At 38.9% G+C, this 22971-nt stretch overlaps 1 protein-coding gene and 1 long non-coding RNA gene across 4 annotated transcripts in view; one reads left to right on the forward strand and one right to left on the reverse strand.

The window, feature by feature from the left end:
* NRP1 (neuropilin 1) overlaps window positions 1-22971 on the reverse strand; it is a 134840-nt gene that overhangs the window by 108604 nt on the left and 3265 nt on the right. The window contains exon 2 of the mRNA XM_029954265.1: window positions 22332-22506. Within this exon, the coding sequence (XP_029810125.1) occupies window positions 22332-22506 (175 nt within the window). The remainder of the gene's footprint in view (window positions 1-22331; window positions 22507-22971) is intronic.
* Window positions 662-21042, forward strand: LOC115304192. 3 transcript variants are annotated; one of them, XR_003914339.1, is made up of 4 exons: window positions 662-812; window positions 2356-2447; window positions 18028-18107; window positions 20844-21042. It is a non-coding gene; the product is annotated as an uncharacterized LOC115304192 (long non-coding RNA). The 3 variants fall into 3 exon arrangements; XR_003914340.1 differs by lacking the exons at window positions 18028-18107; window positions 20844-21042 and adding an exon at window positions 6375-6768; XR_003914338.1 differs by lacking the exons at window positions 18028-18107; window positions 20844-21042 and adding an exon at window positions 4383-4653.

Here is a 22971-nt window from a genome sequence, read left to right on the forward strand (position 1 = left end):
TTTACTGAATATGATCAAACAGTATTGGCATGGTGATCAGAAAGAAGAAATGAAGATTCTGCTTTTTTGAAATTTTGAGAATCTGTTTTTCCATCAGGATAAAAACAGGGGATTCAACCAAATCAAATGACAAGACAAGTATTTCCTGTATGATACTTAGCTGTTCTCAGGAAATAATGAAAGGTAATTTGGTTAACACACGAAAAAAAAGTTAAACAGCTGAAAGTAACTGAAGTTGACCCCAGACATGTTTTCACTATAGTACTTTCTAGTTTTGGCTTCCATTTCATCTTCTCTCACTGATTTACTTCTCTTTAATTAAACTGAACCTCTAGCCCCCCGGAAGTGCTAACTCATCATTGCAAAAGAGTGAGAAAGCTAAGAAAAGAATGGGGGTAAGAAACCAAACCCCAGCCATAAGAGATAGTTGGTAGCATTTTGTCTTCAGTGAGGCTCTCTGTCATCCTGGCTGGGATGCCTTTTATTTATTTACTTATTTTTAATTAATACTGCCTCTCTGGTTCTTTGCTTCTCAGTAGCCAGGACTCTAGAACATGATGATTGCCCCAAAGCAGCCATTATGATGCTATTATCCAAGTCAGACTTAGCTCTGAGGTAAGCTGTGTCTTTCATTATGTCCTCTGGGGAATGAAATGAAAATGACTCCATCTAAACCAATGCCCGTGGCACTGGCATTCAACCTACTCGTCTCCATTTATTTGTGCACCTAATTCAGTCTAGGTCTGAATCTTTACAGAACTGCATGGTACTCCTCACCGACGGCATCAGGCCACAGCTTGAAAGCTTCTGGGGTAAGGGGAGCCCACTACTTTATAAAACAGTCCCTCACTAGAGTAGGAATTGAGTGGAAAACCACATACTTTGAGTCTAAATGATGAAAGCCAGAAAAGCAAAAGCATCCATGTAACCAGCTTGATTTAAAGTAATATAAAGAATCAAATCAATTCTTTGTAATTGAAGAGTGATTTGCTATAGAACACTGTGCCTCATGAAGGTTGTTCTGCCAGGCTACCAATGGGCACTATGTGACATTACCACGGACCAATTCACAGCAGAGAGGTAGTGAGAATCAGTGATTGAGGGTGACCTCGCCGATAACTCTGTCTGAAGATTTTTGTCATATAGCAACTCTTACAAGGTACTGAATTGCATTTGTACAAACATATATAAGGTACTAAAACCAGTTTTTAAAAATGTGTAAACCTTTCAGGTTAAAATAGCTCAAGATTGAGCCTACATTCCCAGAAAGTCATATTTTATGAAAATTAGAAGGGTTGTGATGGTGTATTAGGACTATAATTTCTGTCCACCAGTCCCAGTCCTACCTTTCGAGAGGGCACAGGATAAGTTCTCAACCCCTTGAAGGACAAGCTGCAAAAGGGATGCATGTGTCCTCAAACAACAAATCATGAATATCTACTACCCAGAACAAACAACAAATCAGAAAGGAAACATAGCTAAAGAGGCAGTGTGAATGGTGAGGGGATCACTGTTCTGGGAATCAGGAGAAACAAGTTCATACTACAGACCCACTCACTGGACAAACCACTCACTGCTACATCTCCAGTTTCTTCATCCATCCAACAGAAGGGTCAGAATATACATCTGGGTCATCATCTTAGCTAACTGCCAACAGTGTTTGTGTTTATAACTTCTTTACATTTTAAGAACTACATTAGGCCTAAAAGCTTATGATGGGAACACAATTTAGGGTCTTTTAGTAAAAAAAAAATTCTAACCAAAACTAACTGTAACTGTTTTATATGTGTATATATATATATATATATACACATATGGTGTGTATGTGTGTATGTGTGTATCAGTACGGGTCCGTGTGTGCAGGGAAGTTATTGTTTATATTAATTTGCTAAGGTCAAATCCATTTTTTTCTATCTCTTTGTTATTTGCTTGGGCTTTCCAGCAAACACAGTTCTATTATTGGCAGAGAGCTGTCTGCATCTAGCTCACATTGTTTTCCCTAGCATAAATAAAAGAGACAGAAACAATGAGCATAAAACTACTGCTGGACTCAGATGTGGTGTTTACCAAGACAGCTGCCTTTACATTCTTAAGGTCACAAGGGTATGTGTATGTGCATGTGTGCGCACGTGTGTATATGTGTGCACGCACGCGTGTCCATTTCTGTAAGATCCGACAGTCACTGTAAGTAATTTCCTTCATCCTCTATTTTGCCATAAAGACTGTTAGAATATATATTTTATCAGTGGCTAGTTTACTAATTTCCTTGACAAATAACTGCTAATTATCTATGACATAGCAGCATAATTTAGATTACACTTGGTTTATTTCCTTTGTTTTATATCTTTGTTAAAGGTAGTCAGTGATGTCTTTTAGCTGCTCCATAAAGGGTCACCTAAGGAAAAGCAATTGCATGCTTAACATCTGGGAAAAATATTCCCTGTTGGGTAAGTTTCATGAGAACAAAGTTATTTCTCATAAGATTTTTTTTTCTTCCAGCGTCAGCTTTGTTTTCCTAGGAATTGTGCTGTAATGCTGGAATTAATGAGTGATGGGGCCCTTGATTGAATCAACATTGAGTGAAATTAGTTTGGGTACATAGATGGGACTCCTTTTGTGGGAGTAGAGTGAATATGTCAAGAAAGGACACTAAGAAAAGATAGCAAGGCAGAGCTACAGCTGCCCAACAGAGGCAAACAGAAGCCGAACCGTATAGACTTCTTCATACTCTACATATGTTGAAACAACAGGCTGATTCATAGCTTCCTTGCTTAGTTTCCAAATTGCCTTTCAACAAAAGCAAATTTACTCCCTTCCCTAGACTATAGTTGGGATTTACAATCCTACAAGCTCAAATCTTTATAAAGGGAACACTACAAAGCATGGCTTCCAAATCTTGCTGGTGACAAATTTAGATGTTTTCACAGAACAGCAGAATTTTCGATTGAGATAGGGGTCTGGCCAGCACACCAAATTGGTCTTTCTGTTTTTGTAAATAAAGGTTTACTGAAACACAGCCATGCTTATTCATTTACTTATCTAGGGCTTTCCCACTATAATGGAGGAGGTGAGAAGTTGAGGTTGAGATCATCTTGTCAGCAAAATCTAAAATATTTACTAACTGATCCTTTTCAGAAAGTGTGCCAATTCCTGATTGCAAGTATCAATTTAAGTGATAAAAATATCAATTTCTTTGAAAATGTAGATAATTTTAAAGTAAATCTCACCAATCTCCCTTATCACTGAGAATTACCCTCTTAAGCAAACTGGCAATTTGTATTCAAGAGTCTTAATACTGTCCGTACTGTTCAGCTCAGAAATCATAATTCTAGAAATCTCTTCCAAAGAAATTATCAAAGATACATAAAGATGTACATAGAGATGTTCATCTCACCATTATTGTTATTATTTATAATTTTGAGTAATTGAAAATAAATGTTCTAAGCAGTTTAATAAAAATTATGCAAAGATAATGTGATTTATAAAAGTCATGTTTTAAAAACTATTTAAGGGGCGCCTGGGTGGCTCAGTTGGTTAAGTGGGCTGACTTCAGCTCAGGTCATCATCTCACAGTTCCTGAGTTCAGGCTCTGCATCGGGCTCTGTGCGGACAGCTCAGAGCCTGGAACCTGCTTCAGATTCTGTGTCTCCCTCTCTCTCTGCCCCTCCCCTGCTTGCTCTGTCTCTCTCTGTCTCTCAAAAAAAAAAAATTAAAAAATCAAATAAAAAACATTAAAATACAATGAATGGTACATTTATATGTCAATCAATTTAAAAAAACTATTTAAGGGCCTAATATAATACTTAAAATGTAATTCTAAGAGAAAATAGTAGGATAAAAAGTGTCTACAGATAAACATCTCAATTTTTTTAACATATGCGTATTTCCAAATACAAAGAGAAAAGGCTAAAAAAAGATATACAAGAAAAAGATAGTGTTATCTTTGAGTGGTAGGATTACAGGTGACTTATTTTCTTGTGTCTTTTTTTCAAATATTTATTCAAAGGAAAAATATGCAACCCGAGTCTGTCATATATATGTAACCTCAGTGTGGTGTACATGTCTCCATAAAAGGCCTATTGTGTAAATCAGAACGTAGAGTTTGCCAAGCCACAGAGAAAATCTTTATTTAGAACTATAAAAATGATAATGTAGATTTTTACAGTATCTGAAAATCTTGAGTTTTTAAAATTGATTCTACATAAAATATGCATAAGACTTCTTTTAAGATAAAGAAATTAATCCAAAAATTGTCACTGGGCTGATAACAATTAGATCTAAAAATTTATTTCGGATAACTGTACTCAAGAAAAAGAAATACTCATAGCTTTAACTGACAAAAATCTTTGTTCTAAATAAAACTCTTTTCCACCATTCTGTAGTTAGCCTATTTTGGAAAGAGGTTGCTTCTGCATATGGACTAAAGATGGGCATTTGTAGCATTTGAACTACCACCTTTTCTCAAGCCTGTGGGAGGCACTGGATTCTACTGTGCCACTCCTTTCCAAGAAGTTTTCTCAAATGTACTACAGAAGGCCACTGCTAATCCATACCAAACGTGTTTGCCATCTTTGACAGATTTGGTATGGGAATTCTAGTTTTTCCTCCTTCCTTTAAGATGAAGTGGTCAGACCCATTTTTATCAGTATTAAACTTGACATCTTACTTCTAAAGCAATCAAATGTTGTGTGTATATTTTGAAAGCATCTCAAAATGTCCATAATGGGACCTACTATCTTGCTTTATGACTATCTTCATTACTGGTTCTATTGTTTTTTCAAGCCTTGAAGATAAGGGACAGCCAGAGTCACTAACCCCAGCCTTTGTCTCCCCTTAGATCCAATCACTGGTCAAGTTCTGTCCATGTCTCCTTGATGATTATCTCTTCCTTTCTTTTTCTATTGCCCCTCACTATGTTCAGGAAGTGGATGGGGGTCTTTAATGGAAAGGAACAAAGATGGAATGGTAGGGTAAAGTATTATGCTCTATTTTTGTTAAAGGATTATTATTTTTATAATCTGGCTAGCTATATGAGGGAGAGAAGATTTCCTACAGTTCCTTCAGTCTTCTCTTTAATTTCTGTCACTTGATGAGCCAGTAAAGTTGTTGTTCAGGCTATAAACCAACTCCAAAATGTGAGAGCTGACTGTGCTTGGTCCCTACTGAGATTTTTGTATATGAATCATGCAGAGACCATCTCCCCAGCAGCCCTACAGAGCCGGCTCTGGCAAACATATATTGTAAGGCAACCCAAACTTCCTGGAACTTTGTAAGCCACATGTTCACCCTGTCCATGTCCACTGCTTCCTGAAGCCTGTCACTCAGGGCCTGCTGGAACATAAAAGAGAATGGACTTGGATCCATAATTATAGGCAGAGGAGCTAAGACCCGAGGCAAGACCTTGCTAGCCTGTGCCAGGTGTGGATAGTTGGCATGTGTCAGTCAAGTATTTAGGGCTGGAGATTGAGTGAGCTTGGGAAGCAAGAGTAGTGACTGAGGGCTGAATCAGAGAGGGTCTGGAACCCCAGGAGAGGTTACATGTAGAGAGCATATGCAACCAGGAACAAACATGACCCTCAACCAACAATTGCCTAAGCCAGATGTTTTTAAAATGCATCTTGCTTGGAGCGAGAGCCAGGTCCCTGGTGGGCCAGTCTGGAAACTGCAGATGAAGATAATGAGGATCAAGATGGAAGGGCACAGAGTGAGCACAAAGGACAGCTCCTGCTAAAGTGGCTCTCTTTTGTTTATCATCATCTTTCTAGAATATAAGTCCCATAAAGGCAGGGGACGATGTCTGTTACAGTCACTGCTATATCATTGAATGGTCATTTGCACATAATATGTGGTCAATAATGCTTATTGAATGAATGAATGAATGAATGAATGAAGTAGCAGGCAACAGTTGAGATATTCAGAGGAAGAATATTGATGTCCAAATAAACAATGTTTGGAAAGTGTCTGAATTGACCTCAACTTCCAAGTTTATAAGTTCTGACTTTATCACCATGTATTATTTAAAGAATATGTTGTGATGGATGTTGAACTGTAAACTCATGTTCATCATCAATCTCAGGGCCTGTATAACTGATACCTACACCAAACCCTAAAACAACATGGATAAAAAGCATGAAAAGCTTAAATCCCAGGGTCAGTCCTAAGAAGGATGTAATGACAAAAATAATGGGGGTTGACAGTTCAAGTTCTTTTTTTATTGTGGTGTTTAGAAATACTAGACATTTTCCAATTAATGCTGGGAATTAGCTAAATAACTTTAGACATCAGTCCACCATTGATCACTTGCCTTAACAAAAATATGGCTCTGGAGACCAAAGGGAGGAGGAAAGTACAATTAATATGTTCTTTCATTTCAGGTCCTGTTTACATTTGCATCTTGAATGACTTGGATTTATTGTTTTAAACCAAGTTTCCTGCCTGTAACAGAATCATTAAGAGAGCTCTTAGTTTTTATTGGGAACACATGTATGCTCATAAGTGCCTAGTCAGAGGTGCCCAGGAGAAGGACAGCACATTTTAATCACATGTCTCTCCCTGTTTAGGCTTTGGCAAGTTGCTTTATCTGTATACGTTTTGGCGACTTGACTTTAAAATGGGGCTGGCACAAATAAACAATTTTCCAAGGATGTGTGAATTAACCAGTGGTTGTAGAGAGCTTTGAAATGATGATGTGCTATCAATGCTAAGTCAAATTATGAAATTGCACCTTTGCAAAAATGCTATTGTGGAAATAAATGAATCTGAACATTGTATTTACAGTGTGATTTGCTTCTGAAATAGAATATTCATAATGGGCCTCAGCAGGCGACAACAAAGTGCCATCTTATCTCCTGTTGATAGACCACAATTTCAGAAAATTATTTTTACAATGGCATCTGAATAAGCTCCTTAATTCGAGACTGTTTTTACAAATAGATGCATAGCTTATTACATAGTTTACATTGCCTCTGAGACATAAAGAGTGAGGTGGGATTCATTAACAAAATCGCTGTTGTCACTCCTTTGTATTTTTCCAATGTAATTTCTACTTTTTACAATCTAATTTTAATAAGCTATGTGGAACAAAAAGGTAAGGTAGAGCTACTTCTGTGTTAGTGATCAAACCCAAGTTTCGATTAACACTTAGGCTATCAATTGCAGTTAAATTACACTTTGAACTTGGCCTGTGGCTCATTTAGTTTCAAGAATAAACAACTCATTCTTATGTGGAATTTCCACTGCCCGCAAATATCATATTCAATGACAGCAGAACAAGAAATGAGTAAGTCTGAGGACCACATTCCCAGTTCTTCCATCTAACCGACTAGCTAAAACAGACCTGGTAGGGGGGAAGATTGAGGTCAGGTGGGAAAATGGGCAATTCCTTGGAATAAATGTTGCTGAAATAGAGTCTAACATGTCTGATACAATTTAAAGGTGGAAAACTGACATAAAAGAGTGTCTCAGAGGGGAAAAAAAAAGAGTAAGGAAATAAGAGGGGCTATTTTGCAAAAGGCTGGAATTGTCTGGGCTGGGCCGGAGTAGCTTATAGCTAAGAGACACAAAAGAAAAAGGGGGTCTTGTCAAAGAGAAAGGAAGGCCCAGGGATCAGGGACAGGACAAATCACCAGAAAAGACATATTTGGAATGTACTCTATGGCAGCAGAATTCTCCTGCACACATTCACTCTTGTTATATTAGAGGCAAGACTGCTTAACGCACAGAGCCCCACCTTCCCACTTCATAGACACAGGAAGATGAAATACTGGAACCTGCAGCTACATAAAAACTAAGTGGCTTCTAGAATTCAGGATCGCGACAGGTTCCTTCAGGCATCACACATGAAGGCCACACTATTAACTAAGCGAGTCCCCCAAAGGAGCAAAGAACCTGGTCAACAAAAAACTGGCACAAAGTAGCATAAAATGAGGGCCTGGTCAGGTGGCACTTTCACCTCTGTCCCAGCTCATCTTTTACCCCCATGGAAATGCAAGAGTTTTTCATCTCAGTCATTTTGTTTTCTGGTTGCAAGACAACCTGGAGATGGGAAAATGAGGATGTGCTATGGGTTTCTAGACTAGACAGATAACAGAAACATCTGGAAATATCCCAGAGAACTCAGTGTAAGGTAGTAAGAAATCTAAAAATGAGCCACAGTGACTTGAGGGTACTTGCTATTGTAGGTGCACCTGCCATTTTCTTTGTCTCTTCCTCTTGGGTGGACACGCGCTCATTGTGACACACAGCTTTAAGAAACACTTAGGAAACACTGGCGTGGTGTGACCCAGAGGAGCAGCAGAAGCCCTGTACTGTCCATTTTAGAAAACGCCCCACCGCAGCAACCCCTGGGCTAGCTCAGTCAAACACCTCCCCAGAGCAGTATTTACAAGCAGCTGTACCCAGGCCTGGGGTGTGGTATTTATCTGGCCATATGTACTAACATACTTACACCTTTCTGCACAGTTTGTAACCTGTGTTGACGTCTCTCATGGAGAACCTCACTTTATACAACTTCCCCAGTGAGCCTGTTGGGAAGTTAACATGCTTGTATATTGGGGTTGCCAGCTGGACTGGAAGAACGCTCTAAATTATTCGTGTTAAATTTACATAAAGGTGGTTTGGACATGAGCCCAGACATGAATACACAATGGACAAAGTTTCCAGGGTAGTGACACAAGGTCCTAAGAGTTGTAGGGATGTCGGAAAACACTCAGCAATAAGGACATATGCCTATACAACAGTATACATGTTATGTCTCTAACTCCAAAACAGATTATGGAGATCAGTGTGAGACAGAATGCAAAGCTTTCAATCAGGCACTACCTCTGCATATTTTTTGAGATTTAGCTAAAGCTATTCGCCTGTTGAATTCAAGGTTTTTTAAAACTAGAAGTTTTTGGAGGGAAAATGTAAGTTTGACTCCACTACCCAGGACAATGAAGGGTTTACCACGTAAATGAGAAGTATAAGTGTGCATTTTAATAGTCTGATTAAATTAGAGCTTTCCCTAAAAAGCTGGATTGGTTCTTCCACGCTAAATGGGCACACTGGAGAAGGCTCGCTGGATGTCGCTTGGTCGGTTCAGTTCGGAAATGTTAGTTAAACACCTATAATGGGCGAACCACTACGCTAGGCTCTGCAAGGGGTAGAGAAGAGTATGATCCTCTGTTCTTGAGTACCTTACGAACTAAGATAAAGAGTTGGATAAAGAGTAAAAGAATATTGATTATGATGCAATGCAGAATATTTTAAAGAACATGGATGAGGTATAAATATGGTTTTTGAGGGTGTTGGAGGACAGAAAGAGAGACCATGTTTACTCAGTGAATGGCTTTATGAAGGAAGCAGTATTTCAGATTCAACTAGAATGATGTGTAACACTTTCACAGGGACACAAGGTATGTGAATGATGTTCACCCTTCACACATTTGTGAAGGAAACATCTTATGAATAAGTGTGGGGTGGGACTTCAAGGGTAAGTCTGAAGAACTACAATGTATTTTGGCTTGGATGCATAGAGGAACCACAGGAGATGGACCAGAGGGATGGGGGAAGTTATATTGTGAAAGACTGAGAAGAACAGACAGAAGCAAGGGGGGACTGGGAAGCTCCATGATTCTAAGCCAAGAGGGAGAATTGGGAAAGTCCCTTGATAAAACTAATGCAAGAAGGGGTTAAAAAGTGTTAGGATTTGTGTGGTCACAGTAGAGATGCAACAGAAAAGATAAACATTGTAGATTTGTAATTTAGAGGGCTTTAAACTGACTGTACCTGGGGGACAAATAGGCATTGGGAGACATTCCGGAGTGTCAAGTTTGGATAAACAGGAAAGGATGGAGTCAGTAAGAGAAAGAAAATGCAGGGGTGGTGGAAAAACAGATTTTTCATTTGTAGCAATGATCTACTATTCAGACAGTCAATATTACCCCAAATGAATTTGGAAGTTTGAGTCCAATGCACAGGTCAAATCATAGAGCTGGACAGAAATTTGGTTATTATCTGAGCTGAGTGGCTAAGGTCAACAAGGCAATTCAGCGAGAAGACATTCAGGGCAAAGGCAGAAACTTGGCAAAGGTCTGTCTTTTAGTGTTAGAGGAGAAAGAGAAAGTCCAAAAAGAGAAGTGGGGAGGAAACCAAGATGGTTCAGTATGACGAGATGCAGGAATGAAGAAAGCTCTGATGCGTAGAGAGTAGCCAGTTGTGCATAATGTTGTACGTGGAGTGAAGAAATTAGAGCCAAGGCGAGGCCAGTGTTCTGCGCATTAGAAGAATAATAGAATGTAACATTTCAGCAAGCAGTTTCTATCAACTGGAGGGGACAGGAATTATGCTGAACAGAGTTAAGTGAGAAGGTAGAATTGTGGAGCATAGTACTTGCGGCAGTAATAGGAAAGGGAGAGAGAGAGATAAAATATTTGTGTGAAGGGTAACAAGTTCCCAGGAGGATTCCTTTTACTCATGAGTAAGAAAGTTGTATAGAATCTATCTGACCCATTGAGAACCGCAATGGTCCCACAAGAAGGAAAGCAAACTCCTTCAACTGGAGCTCCCAGCCACACACACCTGTATGTGTTTCAAATGAAAACAGAATTGAAAGTGCACTGAGAAGCTGCAGATATGACTGTATCATTTGAGGCCATTCATGAGGGTGAAGGGGGGGGGCTACAACAGCAATCTCTCCTCTGCCATTCTCCCAAGGGCCTTCCTGAGAACGTGCTCTTCATCACAACCACCACGACACCCTTCACTATTGGGAAATCTGTCACAACCAGAAACAGGGGAAGGAGATAGCAAAGTCAATCCTCAGGCACACTTGAAAAATTATGAGTTTTCAAGGCCATGAATTTTATTCTCAAGTTTGCGACATTGAGAAAGAATCTTCCACGAGATTTTTCCAGGAACTGCACCCACCCAGAGTTTTAGAAGACAGCAATTATAGTCCACGTATCCTGCCAAGCTTATTATAAGAACGTTCAGAAATTCTTGTTTGCTGAATGCATGCTGAGCATGAGATACCATCTCCATTGTGGACATGTGCAGTGCTTTTGAAATATTTATAAGTGCCTCCTCGTAAGGATGCAGACGTTATTGTTTACAGTCTAAACTTATTTTGAGGAACAAAACCTGCGGATGCACTTCCTGTTACAGTAATACCTAGGCTTTATTTAACATATTTCTCTTGTATTCCTAAGCTACTTCCACCTACATTATCTCATCAACACTGTGTCACCGAGATAGGTAGAGGAAGGAAATCATTTTTTTTTCTTCAGAAAGAGAAGGAAAAAAGAGGAATTGAAGCTGTCTAGGCTGTGTTGCTTCATCAGAGCCTGATGTTACACCTTCCTGAGCTGCACTGGTTGACAGTGTCAAAACCACAGTATTCACAGCGCCATTCACAGATTGTGACCCCGCCCACCTGCCCTGTGTCATGCCTCGCAGATGGAAAGGAAGGGCAGACGTGCAATTATAGTCCTTTCCCTTGATCCTCACCAGAACACTTTTCACAGGAGCTGCTAACATGTTCCCCCGACAATCAGAAATCCCCAGCTCCTGTTAATGAACTAACACACACACCAGGTATGAGGCTAGATCAGCTAAGGAGGGAAATGAGGATGTCTTTAAGGACTGAACCAAGATAACCTCACAGTTACTCAGGGACAAAGAAATTGGCAATGGAATAAAGGATAAGGAAAACATAAAACTTTTTCTTAAAAAAATCCAATCAATGCTAAAACAAAACAAAACCCTCACTCTTCCCTCCATCCAGGGTCAACAACTTTCACTGAAAAATAAAATTATGGGCTACCCCTTGTAGAAGTGAAGACCCTTCTGGGGTGCCTCGGTGGCTCAGCCGGTTAAGCGACCAGCTTCGGCTCAGGTCATGATCCCACGGTTCGTGGGTTCGGGCCCTGCGTTGGGCTCTGTGCTGACAGCTCAGAGCCTGGAGCCTGCTTCAGATTGGAATATGTAGCTCTCTCTCTCTCTCTGACCCTCCCCTGCTTGCACTGTCTCTCTCTGTCTCTCAAAAATAAATAAAAAACATTAAAAAAAATAAGTGAAGACACTTCTAAGGCAGTTCTGGTGATGTTTTAGCTCCTGCAGAACCAGGACTAAAATGCATTTCAAACATACACAGGGGAAGAGTGGTGGGCGGTACATATGGGAGACCCTGCCCCCACCTCCTGCTTGGTCACTCCCCAGCTGATCTGTCAGCGTGCCTGTGTGGCTGGGAATAAGGCTCCAAAGTCATGCTAAGCAAAATAAGTCAGTCAGAGAAAGACAGATATCATATGATTTCACTGATATGTAGAATTTGAGAAACTTAACAGAAGACTATAGAGGAAGGGAAGGAAAGATAAGATACAAACAGAGAGGGAGGCAAATGGTAAGAGACTCTTAAATACAGAGAAGAAACTGAGGTTGATGGAGGGGTGTGTGTGGAGAAAATCGATGACGGGCATCGAGGAGAGCACTTGTTGGGATGAACGTTGGGGGTTATCTGTAAGAGATGAATCACAGAAATCTACTCCTGAAGCCAAGACTACACTGTATATTAGCTAACTTGACAACAAATTAAAAACAAAAAACAAAGAAAGTTCCAGTTCTAATGCCTCTGACCAGGCAGGTGGGGGTGGAGGAGGGGGAACCTGGCCATATTTTGAGAATGTACCTCCGTGTCTGGGGAGTGGCTGCTGCCATGTCTTTTCAAAAGACTGGCACTGAGCCTGACCAACACCCACTTGCACAGTTACCAGAATTGCCCCTTTGCTCTCCCTTCACTGACTTTTGTTATTCTGTCCTCCAGACTGCCCGCCATGACCTCTACTCACGGCGACACTGTTTTCTTCTTTTCTTTTCTTTCTAGACTTCAATTTCAAGAAAACTGTCAGCTGTGTAGTCCCACTGACTTAGTGCCTGATATGTGCAAAGCACTGTGGGGATTGTAGAGAGTAGAAGTGAAAGTGAGACACAGTGTCATTGAGTTCACTACCCAACGGGGAGACAAAGCTTAACCTGTGCAGTTAGAATGAAAAACCCGAACAGCTGGGTGCTTAGAGACTGATGCAAATACACTCTCATTGTCGAACTAATGAGGATATGTCATTTCTAGCGACTGATATTTTTTCCAAGAGTGGATTGATCCAGAAATTAAAATTTTAACATATTTTAATTATCTTTTTCTATGATCAACTGCATTACAAATAAATGCCCATTTTCTCAAACTATTCAAGAATGAATGGGCACACATGAGATAAGATTAAAGGTAAAATATCAGTCTCATTTGCCAGGGGCTGAACCATCTAAAAATCATCATCCCAAAGGAGATGAAGTCAAGCTATCAAACTTGTGGGGTTTTGTGTCCTTTATTTTGTTTGGGTCAAGAGCCTGTTCTTTTTTCTTTAAATTTGGGAATTTAGTGCTCTTAATTTTTTTAAAAGTCTATTTTGAAAGAGAGAGAGAGCACATGAGTGGGGAAGGGCAGAGAGAGAGGGAGAGAGAGAATTTCAAGCAGATTCTGCACTGACAGCTGTCAGCACAGAGCCCAATGTGGGGCTCGAACTCATGAACAGTGAGAGCATGACTTGAGCTGAAGTCAGATGCTTAACCAACTGAGCCAACCAGGCATCCTTCATGCTTTCAATTTTTTAACAGTTCTCTCTCTAGGACCAAGATTTTGAGCACATTTAATTTTTTTCCATGCCATTTCAGTGATTGCTTATATTTCACACAATAGCTTTCCTGCTCATAGATAGCATCTATTGGTTGGAGAGTCAGGCAAGAAGTTGGAATATATTGGCTGGCCTTTGCCACCTCTGGCTGTTCTAAAGAAATTTAAGAACTTGAATCAGGAGACATTCAGCATCTTCTTTCAGCCTGGGACTGGTTGCTCTCTCCGTGACATGCCAGTCAATCAGAAGCAACAAGCCAGCACCTCCAACCTGGCCAGCTGATTATACAAGTATCTGACCAGATAAAAACAAAATACTCTGGAGCATCTGTTTCTTTTCAAAAAACACTCTTCTCTTTCTCATAGGAATCCAGTGCCTGAGCAAACTTTCTCTCTTTAACCCTTACAGAGTCCTGATGGCAAATAGAAGTATCAAAACTTTACAGACAGGAAAGATATGAGAGAGCAAAACTTTCCTGACATTTGCCTGAGATTAACTAAATGAGCAATGCTTGGAAGACAAGGCAGCCTTCTGTCTTCTGGGGCTGTGAGAAAGCCCTGGACCCAGCTGGGTCTCACACGTCCCTCGAACCAATTGTATAAATCGAACTCTTGTGTTGCCTGGTTATCAGGCTTTAAATACATACTGTGTTTGAATGTGCTTTGTGCTTTCAAACTCCACCAACCAAAGACACCAGAATTTAGATGTACCCCCCAGGATTTCACCCCAAGTTAAGGAAGTTATTTTATTTTATTTTATTTTACTTTTTTAGAGTGAGAGAGCGAGCGAGCGAGCAGGGGAGAGGAAAAGGGAGAGAGAAAGAATCTTAAGCAGGCTCCACACTCAGTGTGGAGCCCTATGTGGGGCTCAACCCCACAACCCTGGGATCATGACTTCAGCAAAAATCAAGAGTTGATGCTCAACTAACTAAGCCACCCCAACACCCCAAGGCAAGTTTTAACTGAGTGGAAAATCACCAATTGGTTTGAAGCTTCTGTGCACCATTTTTAGCAGTTCTTACCTAATCAAAACTGTGAGTTCAAAAATTAAGTCCTTCACCAGGATTAGTTGGTTTGTATTCAAAGTTTTGTGGGAGGTGTTTCATAGAAGAAAATGGCTACTTGAACAAATGATGAGCTGGCAACCCTTCATAAGAATTTTCTCATTCAAAAGGCACATCCCTAGTCCCATCCCAAGATGGAACGAGATTTGGTGCAGCAGCCAAGCATTTGGGCTCAGTTAATCTGACTTTTGTTTTGTTTTTTAATTTTTTAATGTTTTTATTTGTTTTTGAGAGACAGAAAGAGACAGCACGAGGAAGGGAGGGTCAGAGAGAGAGAGAGACACAGAATCTAAATCAGGCTCCAGGCTCTGAGCTAGCTGTCAGCACAGAGCCCGACGCAGGGCTCAAACCCACAAACCGTGAGATCATAACCTGAGCCGAAGCCAGATGCTCAACCGACTGAGCCACCCAGGTGCCCCTAATCTGACTTTTGTAAACCTTAGTGCTGCCATCTGTAAAATGGGGATGATGGGAAAATTAAGTAAGATCCTGTGCACATAGTGCTTAGTGAGTGCCATGGCAGGCACATAGTGAGGACCCAGCAGTAAAAACCAGCTATGACCATTCCTTTCTAAACACTCTATGGGCTATTCAAATTAAAGGAGGAAAAAAAAGCGTTGACTGAATAAGATATAAGATGTGTACAATATAGACCTGGGTGTGATCCGGAAAAAATCCAAGTTACAAGGCAATAGAATGGACAGAAGCCAAAAGATTATTTTTCCTCTCTGCTCTCCTGCAGAATTTGGTAGAGTTGTGAATGAACTAAGTTCATCTGCAAGCTAACTGCAAAGACTAAGTGATTTCAACCATAAGCAGTATAATGTGTTTGGCACGCTTCACAACCAATCGGAGAGTTATCCTAACCTCATGCCATTCCTAACTGACCTAGATACTAGACACAGTTCTATCAACCACAGAATAGCAGGGAAAATCTTTTTTTGAGGTGCTGTGTTCTGCCAAGTCACTGACTCCTACAATCAGGATTGATTACAAACACCCAATTAAGAGGCATTTGGAACCTGATCTGAACACTAATCTTGTCTCTTGTTCTTCTTTGGGCTTAATGATCAGCCTTGATGAATACTACAACGGCAATTAGCTAAGTTTATTTTGCAGCCTCCTTTACAAGCACACACACACATGCACATATGTGTTTGTGTGTGTGCTTCTGCCGGAGTATGTCAGCATGCATGCAAGTATCAAGTTTTATGCTGGAAAGAAAGGAGCTGAGAATATGCATGCCGGCTGAAGGCATATGTCTCATTTGGATCAATTTTTAAGTGTCTGCTCCCCAAGTGAAATCTGCTTGGAAATGCCATGCACATGTTGATTCAATTTGATAAGATTTCAACGAACCTTCTCTTTTAGCTTTTCATAAAGGTTGCTTCTTTCAAATTATAAAAATGTCTAATGCACAACCTTGTATTACTCAAAATTCATTATGATCAAATGTGATTGCTTATAGTAAAAAATAATAAAGAAAATTAATTTTATTAGACGCATGGGGTTTTGTTCAAATTGAATCAGTGCTAATGGGAAAAAAAATCAAAAGGAAGAAAGTAGATAATTATCTGCCTGAGTAGTAACCAAGGATGCTGCAGGTGGTAGCAACAACATTGGCCAGCAGTTGTTCTAAGAACGGTTCATTCTTATCCACTCAACAGTTTTTAATTGAGTGGTGCCTCTCACACTTACTTGGGAAGAAAACCAACAATGAAAAACTGAAAAGTAAAGGAAAAGAAGATTTTTCTGCATTTGCCTTGAATCTAAAGCAAACTCCAGAATGAAAACTTTGTGTGTATTTTAACATATGCATAAAATATGTAACAAATACAAAAGATTTCTATAGGGGTCACTGGAAACTATTAGAGAGTACATGTCACTGTAACTGTTATTATTCTTATTATTCTTATTATTAGAAAGAGAATAGTATGTATTGTTCTGTCTCTATTATCAAGAGTTTTACAATATTTGTAGGATAGTGCATACAGACTTCTAAGACTATAGTTTAGTTTTGTCTGACTTCGAAATTTATAGAAATGGAATCACACAAGTCAGGATGGTAGTCATCTTTAAAGCCAAAGGCTAGTAACTGAAAATGAACATAAGTGGTCTTCTTCATAGGAAGCTGGAAATGTTTACTCTGGATTGGTTATATGGATGTGTTCACCTAATAAAATTGTATCAAACTTTGCACTGTGTGAGTTTTTCTACATCCATATAATATCTTAATTAAAAGTACCTATACTTCTATATTTCATATAGGAAATGGAGAATTATTTTGGCTTAAAATATTCACTGTTTCCACAAAACGAAGACTTTGTTTGGGTCTAAGTGATGCTCTAAAACACAAGATTGGAACTAGAATAAGGCACTTGCTTCAGATACAAAAAGCCAAAAAACTCACCAATACGTAAATAATATTTTAATGCAGCATTAAAAAAAATCAAAATTAATGGAAAAAAAACACCCATGCTGAACAAAGCAAAATAAGAAAAGACTGAAACAGAAAATAGCACTCAGGGACACCAAAAATGGAACTTCTACTTTCCCATATTGCCAATAAAAGACAAAGTGACGACTGGATAATTAAATTGATGGAAATTATCAGATCTGAGAAACTAGCAGAGCATTAATGTTCATTCAGTGAGTTTATAGTCTAGGAAAATAAATGAAATGACAGTGTTTCAAAGTTTGCAATAACTTGGGTAATTTTAAAAGTGGCACTAAAGAGACAATGTGTGATCTATTCCAAAAGAATACCCAAACTTGAGTATCATCTCTGTTTAAAGTTTTTTTCTAACTAAACTTCACATGAAGTTACAAGAATGAAATCTCCCTTAATTTGCATCGAACTAGGAAAAAAAACCACCTATTTTTGGTTACACAAAGAAGAGATTGCAAGTCTCTTATAGGCAGAAAAGTATCTGCATCATGTTAGCCTGTGTCTTGGTGAAATCCTGCAAAACAGCAACTGATAAATCAGCCATTGAAGCCGGGAACAAGTCCGTAAGAATACCACTACTGAGCTTTCTCCCTGCAATACTACTTTTTTAGACTCTTTCTGGAGCTCCACATTCATTTTCATAATGTTTTTAACCCAATGTCTGTGAAATTTTTATTGCTCCCTAGATGAGGACATCTGATCTGAATGTAATCACACACCTCTTTGCTCAGCAGTATTTGTCACAACCCATTATAAATTATCATGCTGATAGTTTGCATTGCTGGGAAACCGGAAAAGTTCCATAAATTCTAACTACTGTATCAATGACATTCTTGTTTATTATGCAGATATAAAGTTTTATGAGATTCAAGATGTCTGCTTTACCACCGAAGAAAACTATAGCTGAGTAAGAGCTAACGAGCTCAAGGTAAATGCTGAAAACCATTTACAGTCCACAATGAACACTACTTTCTCAAAAACACTTCAGCAGGTTGCCTTTTTCTTTCTGTTTTGCTTGTAACTGTGCTTTGACACTTCACAAGCGTGGAGGATTTTGCTGGTGCATTTCCTCCATACCTTCTCCTCCTTCAGAATACTGTCTACCCACCTCTCTTTCATCAGGGTAACAACAAACCCAGGTGGTAATTCTAGCTAGACATCCTAGCACAATGTTAGCCACAGACGGATTCTCTACTGCTCCACTGACTGATTAATTGATCAATACCATACTTAGTTCAATAAAAGAATTCAGGGAGTTACAATCGTATGTCTTTGATGTTTATTCATAATGAAACCTGACTTTCATACTGCAATCTGAAACATACATTGTTGCATTTTACAGTTATCAGGCACAAACTTGTACATCCATTTTCCCCACAGAAGTAACACCCCTCGATATCCACTCTAAAACTTTTTGTAAGGTTACTTCTTAGTTTGCTTATGTATTGGGTCGGTCTTGGAGCTCTTCATATGAAAAGTTGACACCGCATTAGTGTATTGTTAAAAACTATCATACAGTTTTTGAGTTAATTATAAATAAAACAACACAGACTTAAATAAATACATATTTTTCCTGCCAGAACTAATCTATTTAATTACTTAAATAAGCAATAAGCAAATGTGTGAAGGAATTGATTTCTTAAACTTTCACATGGTGGAAGTTGAGTGTACAGATACTAGTCAGCTTCAAGAGAAACTGCCAGGTGTATTTTATGTGGATCATCCTATTACTAGATCTATCTATTTAACTTGGCATATGCTTAAGTTTCATATTTCCAAATGTTCTAACCATCACCAAGTTGTTAAAGCTATCATAATAACAGTGGCAACTTCTTTGGGGGGAAGCTTTTAACTTTTCAAAGGGCTTTCATTTCCACTATCCTACTTATCTTGCCAATAGCCCGATGACATTGGTAAAGTAAGTACTTATTATTGCTCTTAGACATAAAATATGGCTGAAACAGGGGAAGATATTAAATATCTCAAATCAGACAATCAGTTTAATCTTAACAGGAATGATAACTATAAGCTTGCCAGCTTGCTATATTTGGTTTATTGTACCTAATTTTGTATAACTCAAATATGTTTTTGGAAGGAGCCTATTATAAAGGACCAAAAAAAAAGAACCACAAAAAACAAAGAAACAAAAATAAAATAAAAGCACCCCAAACCCACTAAAATGTTTTTTTAATTTTTTTTAATGTTTTTTATTTATTTTTGAGAGACAGAGAGAGACAGTGCAAGCAGTGGAGAGTCAGAGAGAGATGGAGACACAGAATCTGAAGCAGGCTCCAGGCTCTGAGCTAGTTGTCAGCACAGAGTCTGACGCAGGGCTCGAACCCACCAACCGTGAGATCATGACCTGAGCCGAAGCCGGCTGCTTAACTGACTGAGCCACCCAGGCGCCCCACAAACCCACTAAACTGTAAAAAACAAAGAAACTATGCTTTTGCACATCCAACAAAACATTTTGAAGTCTATGAATCTGCTCTTCGAAAAGTTATTGGTATTTTCCATTTTTGTAGGGAATTTTAACTTTAAATTAAAGCTATGGATTCGTGGGCTTCACAAAAGATTGTTAGAATTGTGCCACATTTTTAGTATCTCAACCTCAACGTACAATAGTGACCAGGAGTCACATGGACCAGCCTGAAAATATAGTGACAACAATGTGTTAAGCTGCTCTTCCTATTTCATTTTTGGAATTTTCATTGATAAAACAATCTGGTAGCAACACTTCAAAACAGAGCACAAAGACATTTTCTGTGCCATCATCTCCATTGATTTCATCAGGCTAAACATTATCAGCCTTTCCAGGCTGGCCAGGAGATGGCACCTTTACAGAGAACAAACCCCTACTTGCTACAGTTAAGAAACCATTTCACTCCATAGCCTTTAAAAGTCTCACCTCTGTGGGAACAACAGAAACAATCTTCTTGGTCATGTCAGTTTTTTGAATACCTTGTCAATATTACCAAAAATTTCTCTTCCTATAAATTATAATGATCCTTTTTCTTGTCATGTTTAAGAAAGAACATTGAAAAAGTGCTCCTCCAATGATATGCCAAATAGTTATTGAAGACTTCTTGCGTGCCAGCCACTGTGATCAGCACTTAACACACATTAACTCACTTGACGGGCTTCCCCTACTCCAGCTTGCACCTGGTCACAAGAACCCCTCATACACGTCTCTTTGCAAGTCTGTATACAGTAATGTCACATGGATAGTTTGAAACTGGGCATGGTGGGAATATTTACACGACAGAAATTGGCAAATATTTCAAATGAGGATTTGACCCATCCCCTTCCAAGATCCAGTTGTTCAATAGTTACCAGCACATCACTACTACTGACTACTGATTATTCTGAATTTTTTAGTTATTATATCTTTTGCAGACGTGGTCATGATTTTCAGATCAGGATTTAGTAGACATGAGTTTACTAAAATGTGAGGCATCTTATCATTGGAAATAATGTTATTACTCGAGTATGTTTCACCATAATTTCTTAAAAATATCTCTGATAGAAGTTTAAATATTGTCAAAAAACAAACAGTAAAACAGGATAAAATGAAAGAAAGAACATATATCCAGTTTGTCTACGTGATTGACACTGTAAAACCATCATACAGAATGTTAACAACAACAAACTCTCTCTTTCTTAGCAGTCACTGGAACACTATTAATGTCAACTTTCACACAAGATTAAGAAGTCAATATAATGCCCTGAAGCACAGAACAAGGATTAAATCGGAATCGGCATAATTTTTTTTACACTGTAGTGTATGCTGATTATTTGGAAATTGATCAACAGTGTATGTATGTATGCTAATTCTCTAGGTACCAGAATGTTGAATTAGCCTGATGACCTCATTTCCCTGCCCACAAAACCCTAGTTTCCCCACCTACTCAACAGGTCATTAAGGACTTCCGACAGGTGGGAATGTTTTCATATTATTCTGTCCCTACAAAGGCTATGTGTTGGCAAATAGAATATTTTTAATAATGAATGTGCCTGCATAATAATGTTTATATCCAGTGGAAATCACAGCCTACTTACACTGTTTGGGATTATATCAAACTGATCCATTTTAGAACTTGGGAAAACATATCAGTCCCTGAGAAACACTTTAGAATTGAGATTTAAGTATATTGTTTTCCTTTGCTAAAACTATTTCATTATCCAAAGATGCATTAAAGATGGATATTCAGGTTCAAGTGTCTGGAGACCACACCATGTGCAGGGTGGCAGAATGTGGCATTGTGGACAGGACAGAGACAGGTGGTCTCGTGGGTGTCCAGGGAGAAGAGCAAATCCTGGACCTGAGGAGGCTGCTGCCTGCAATGTTAAAACGCATTTTCCACACCGTGTAAAGCAAAACCCACACACTAGTTCATCCATATAAAGTGAAGAGATAAAACTTAGACTGTCTTATAGTGAGAATGTTTTCATAATAAGGAAATCAGGCATAAATTTATGCTTAGCTACTGAACAATAGAAGGAGTTAGCAAGACAAAAGCAGATAGATGAAATAATAATTTATATTTGAGCCCCATTGTATTCATTATGCATTACCAATTTTTTTTTGCATTTTCCATAAGAGACTTGTAATCATTAATCTAATTCGAAAACCCCTCATCCAACTTACACTTTATGCCTCATTTTTATTCAATGACAATTTGCTTTTGTCATGTCAAACTCAATGAGATTCAGTCCTTAAATCACAAAATGTGTCACAGGTTTGTTAAAAAATATCTAATCACCATCTGTTGATGCTATATATGTTAGTAACCCACAATATTAAAAAAAACTTAAGTGAAAGTTTGGGTTTCTAGTTCTTCCCCTTTCCAGGAAAAAAAAAAGAAACATATACACACATTTCTTAATGAAAAGAGTTCTGAAACCAAAAGTGTTAACAGGAAAAAAAATATATGAGAGATTATACATTTAAACCTAATATTGCTAGTTCGGGGAACTCAGAAATTACTTAACATAATTTAATTTCCATACCATTGATACGTGATCTGGCCTAGATCAGAATACCTCCTGGACCCACTTATATCCCATACTGTATACACAGACGTCCCCCCTTCGTCATCCATGACCACTAGATGGTGGTGTGGTGCCCTGTTCCAATACTTTTCTCACTTACTTGCAGTCTCTGTCCTCCAAATCAAAGTGAGGGTTGAAGTTGATCATAATTCTCTGGTATGGGTCAGGAGCCTGAATCAGCCATTCACATTTTTCACTCGGATGATAAGAATGAGGATAACCAGGAGATGTAAGGTACCCCGGGCTTTCAATTTTTATAGTATCACCACATTTATCTGTAATAAAAATAACATTTTAGTAAATCATTCCCTGACAACTATTTAGGTATTCTAGCTTTATACAAACATTACTGGTTATTAAACATTCCATAACTTTGTAGGGGGAACTCCAAGAGGTCCCCACAGGCCCTTCAGGTGGCACTGATAGCAACCCCCCACCAAGGAACACTCTTTGATCCCAGGAAGGTTATAGCTCAGGAGAAAAGTAGACTGACATCTGACAGGACTCCACCCTTACCCGCCTACTAAGTTCTTTCCCAAGAAAACGGTCTTCTAGCGTTAAAAACATTAAATCCTCTCAATGGATGTTAACATGGTCCCCAGGGAGCTTCTACTAGACTTAATTATCCCCCCAAGAAGTGTAATCGCATTAAGTAGCAAGTTCTGAGTGGAAGGTGACTAAAAGAAGCGATTCGACCCCTTGTGTGGCTTTTTGATGATAAGCCTGGTCTATGTCATTGA

This window comes from Suricata suricatta, chromosome 10, assembly GCF_006229205.1.
Source record: "Suricata suricatta isolate VVHF042 chromosome 10, meerkat_22Aug2017_6uvM2_HiC, whole genome shotgun sequence".
Classification (NCBI taxonomy): Eukaryota; Metazoa; Chordata; class Mammalia; order Carnivora; family Herpestidae; genus Suricata; species Suricata suricatta.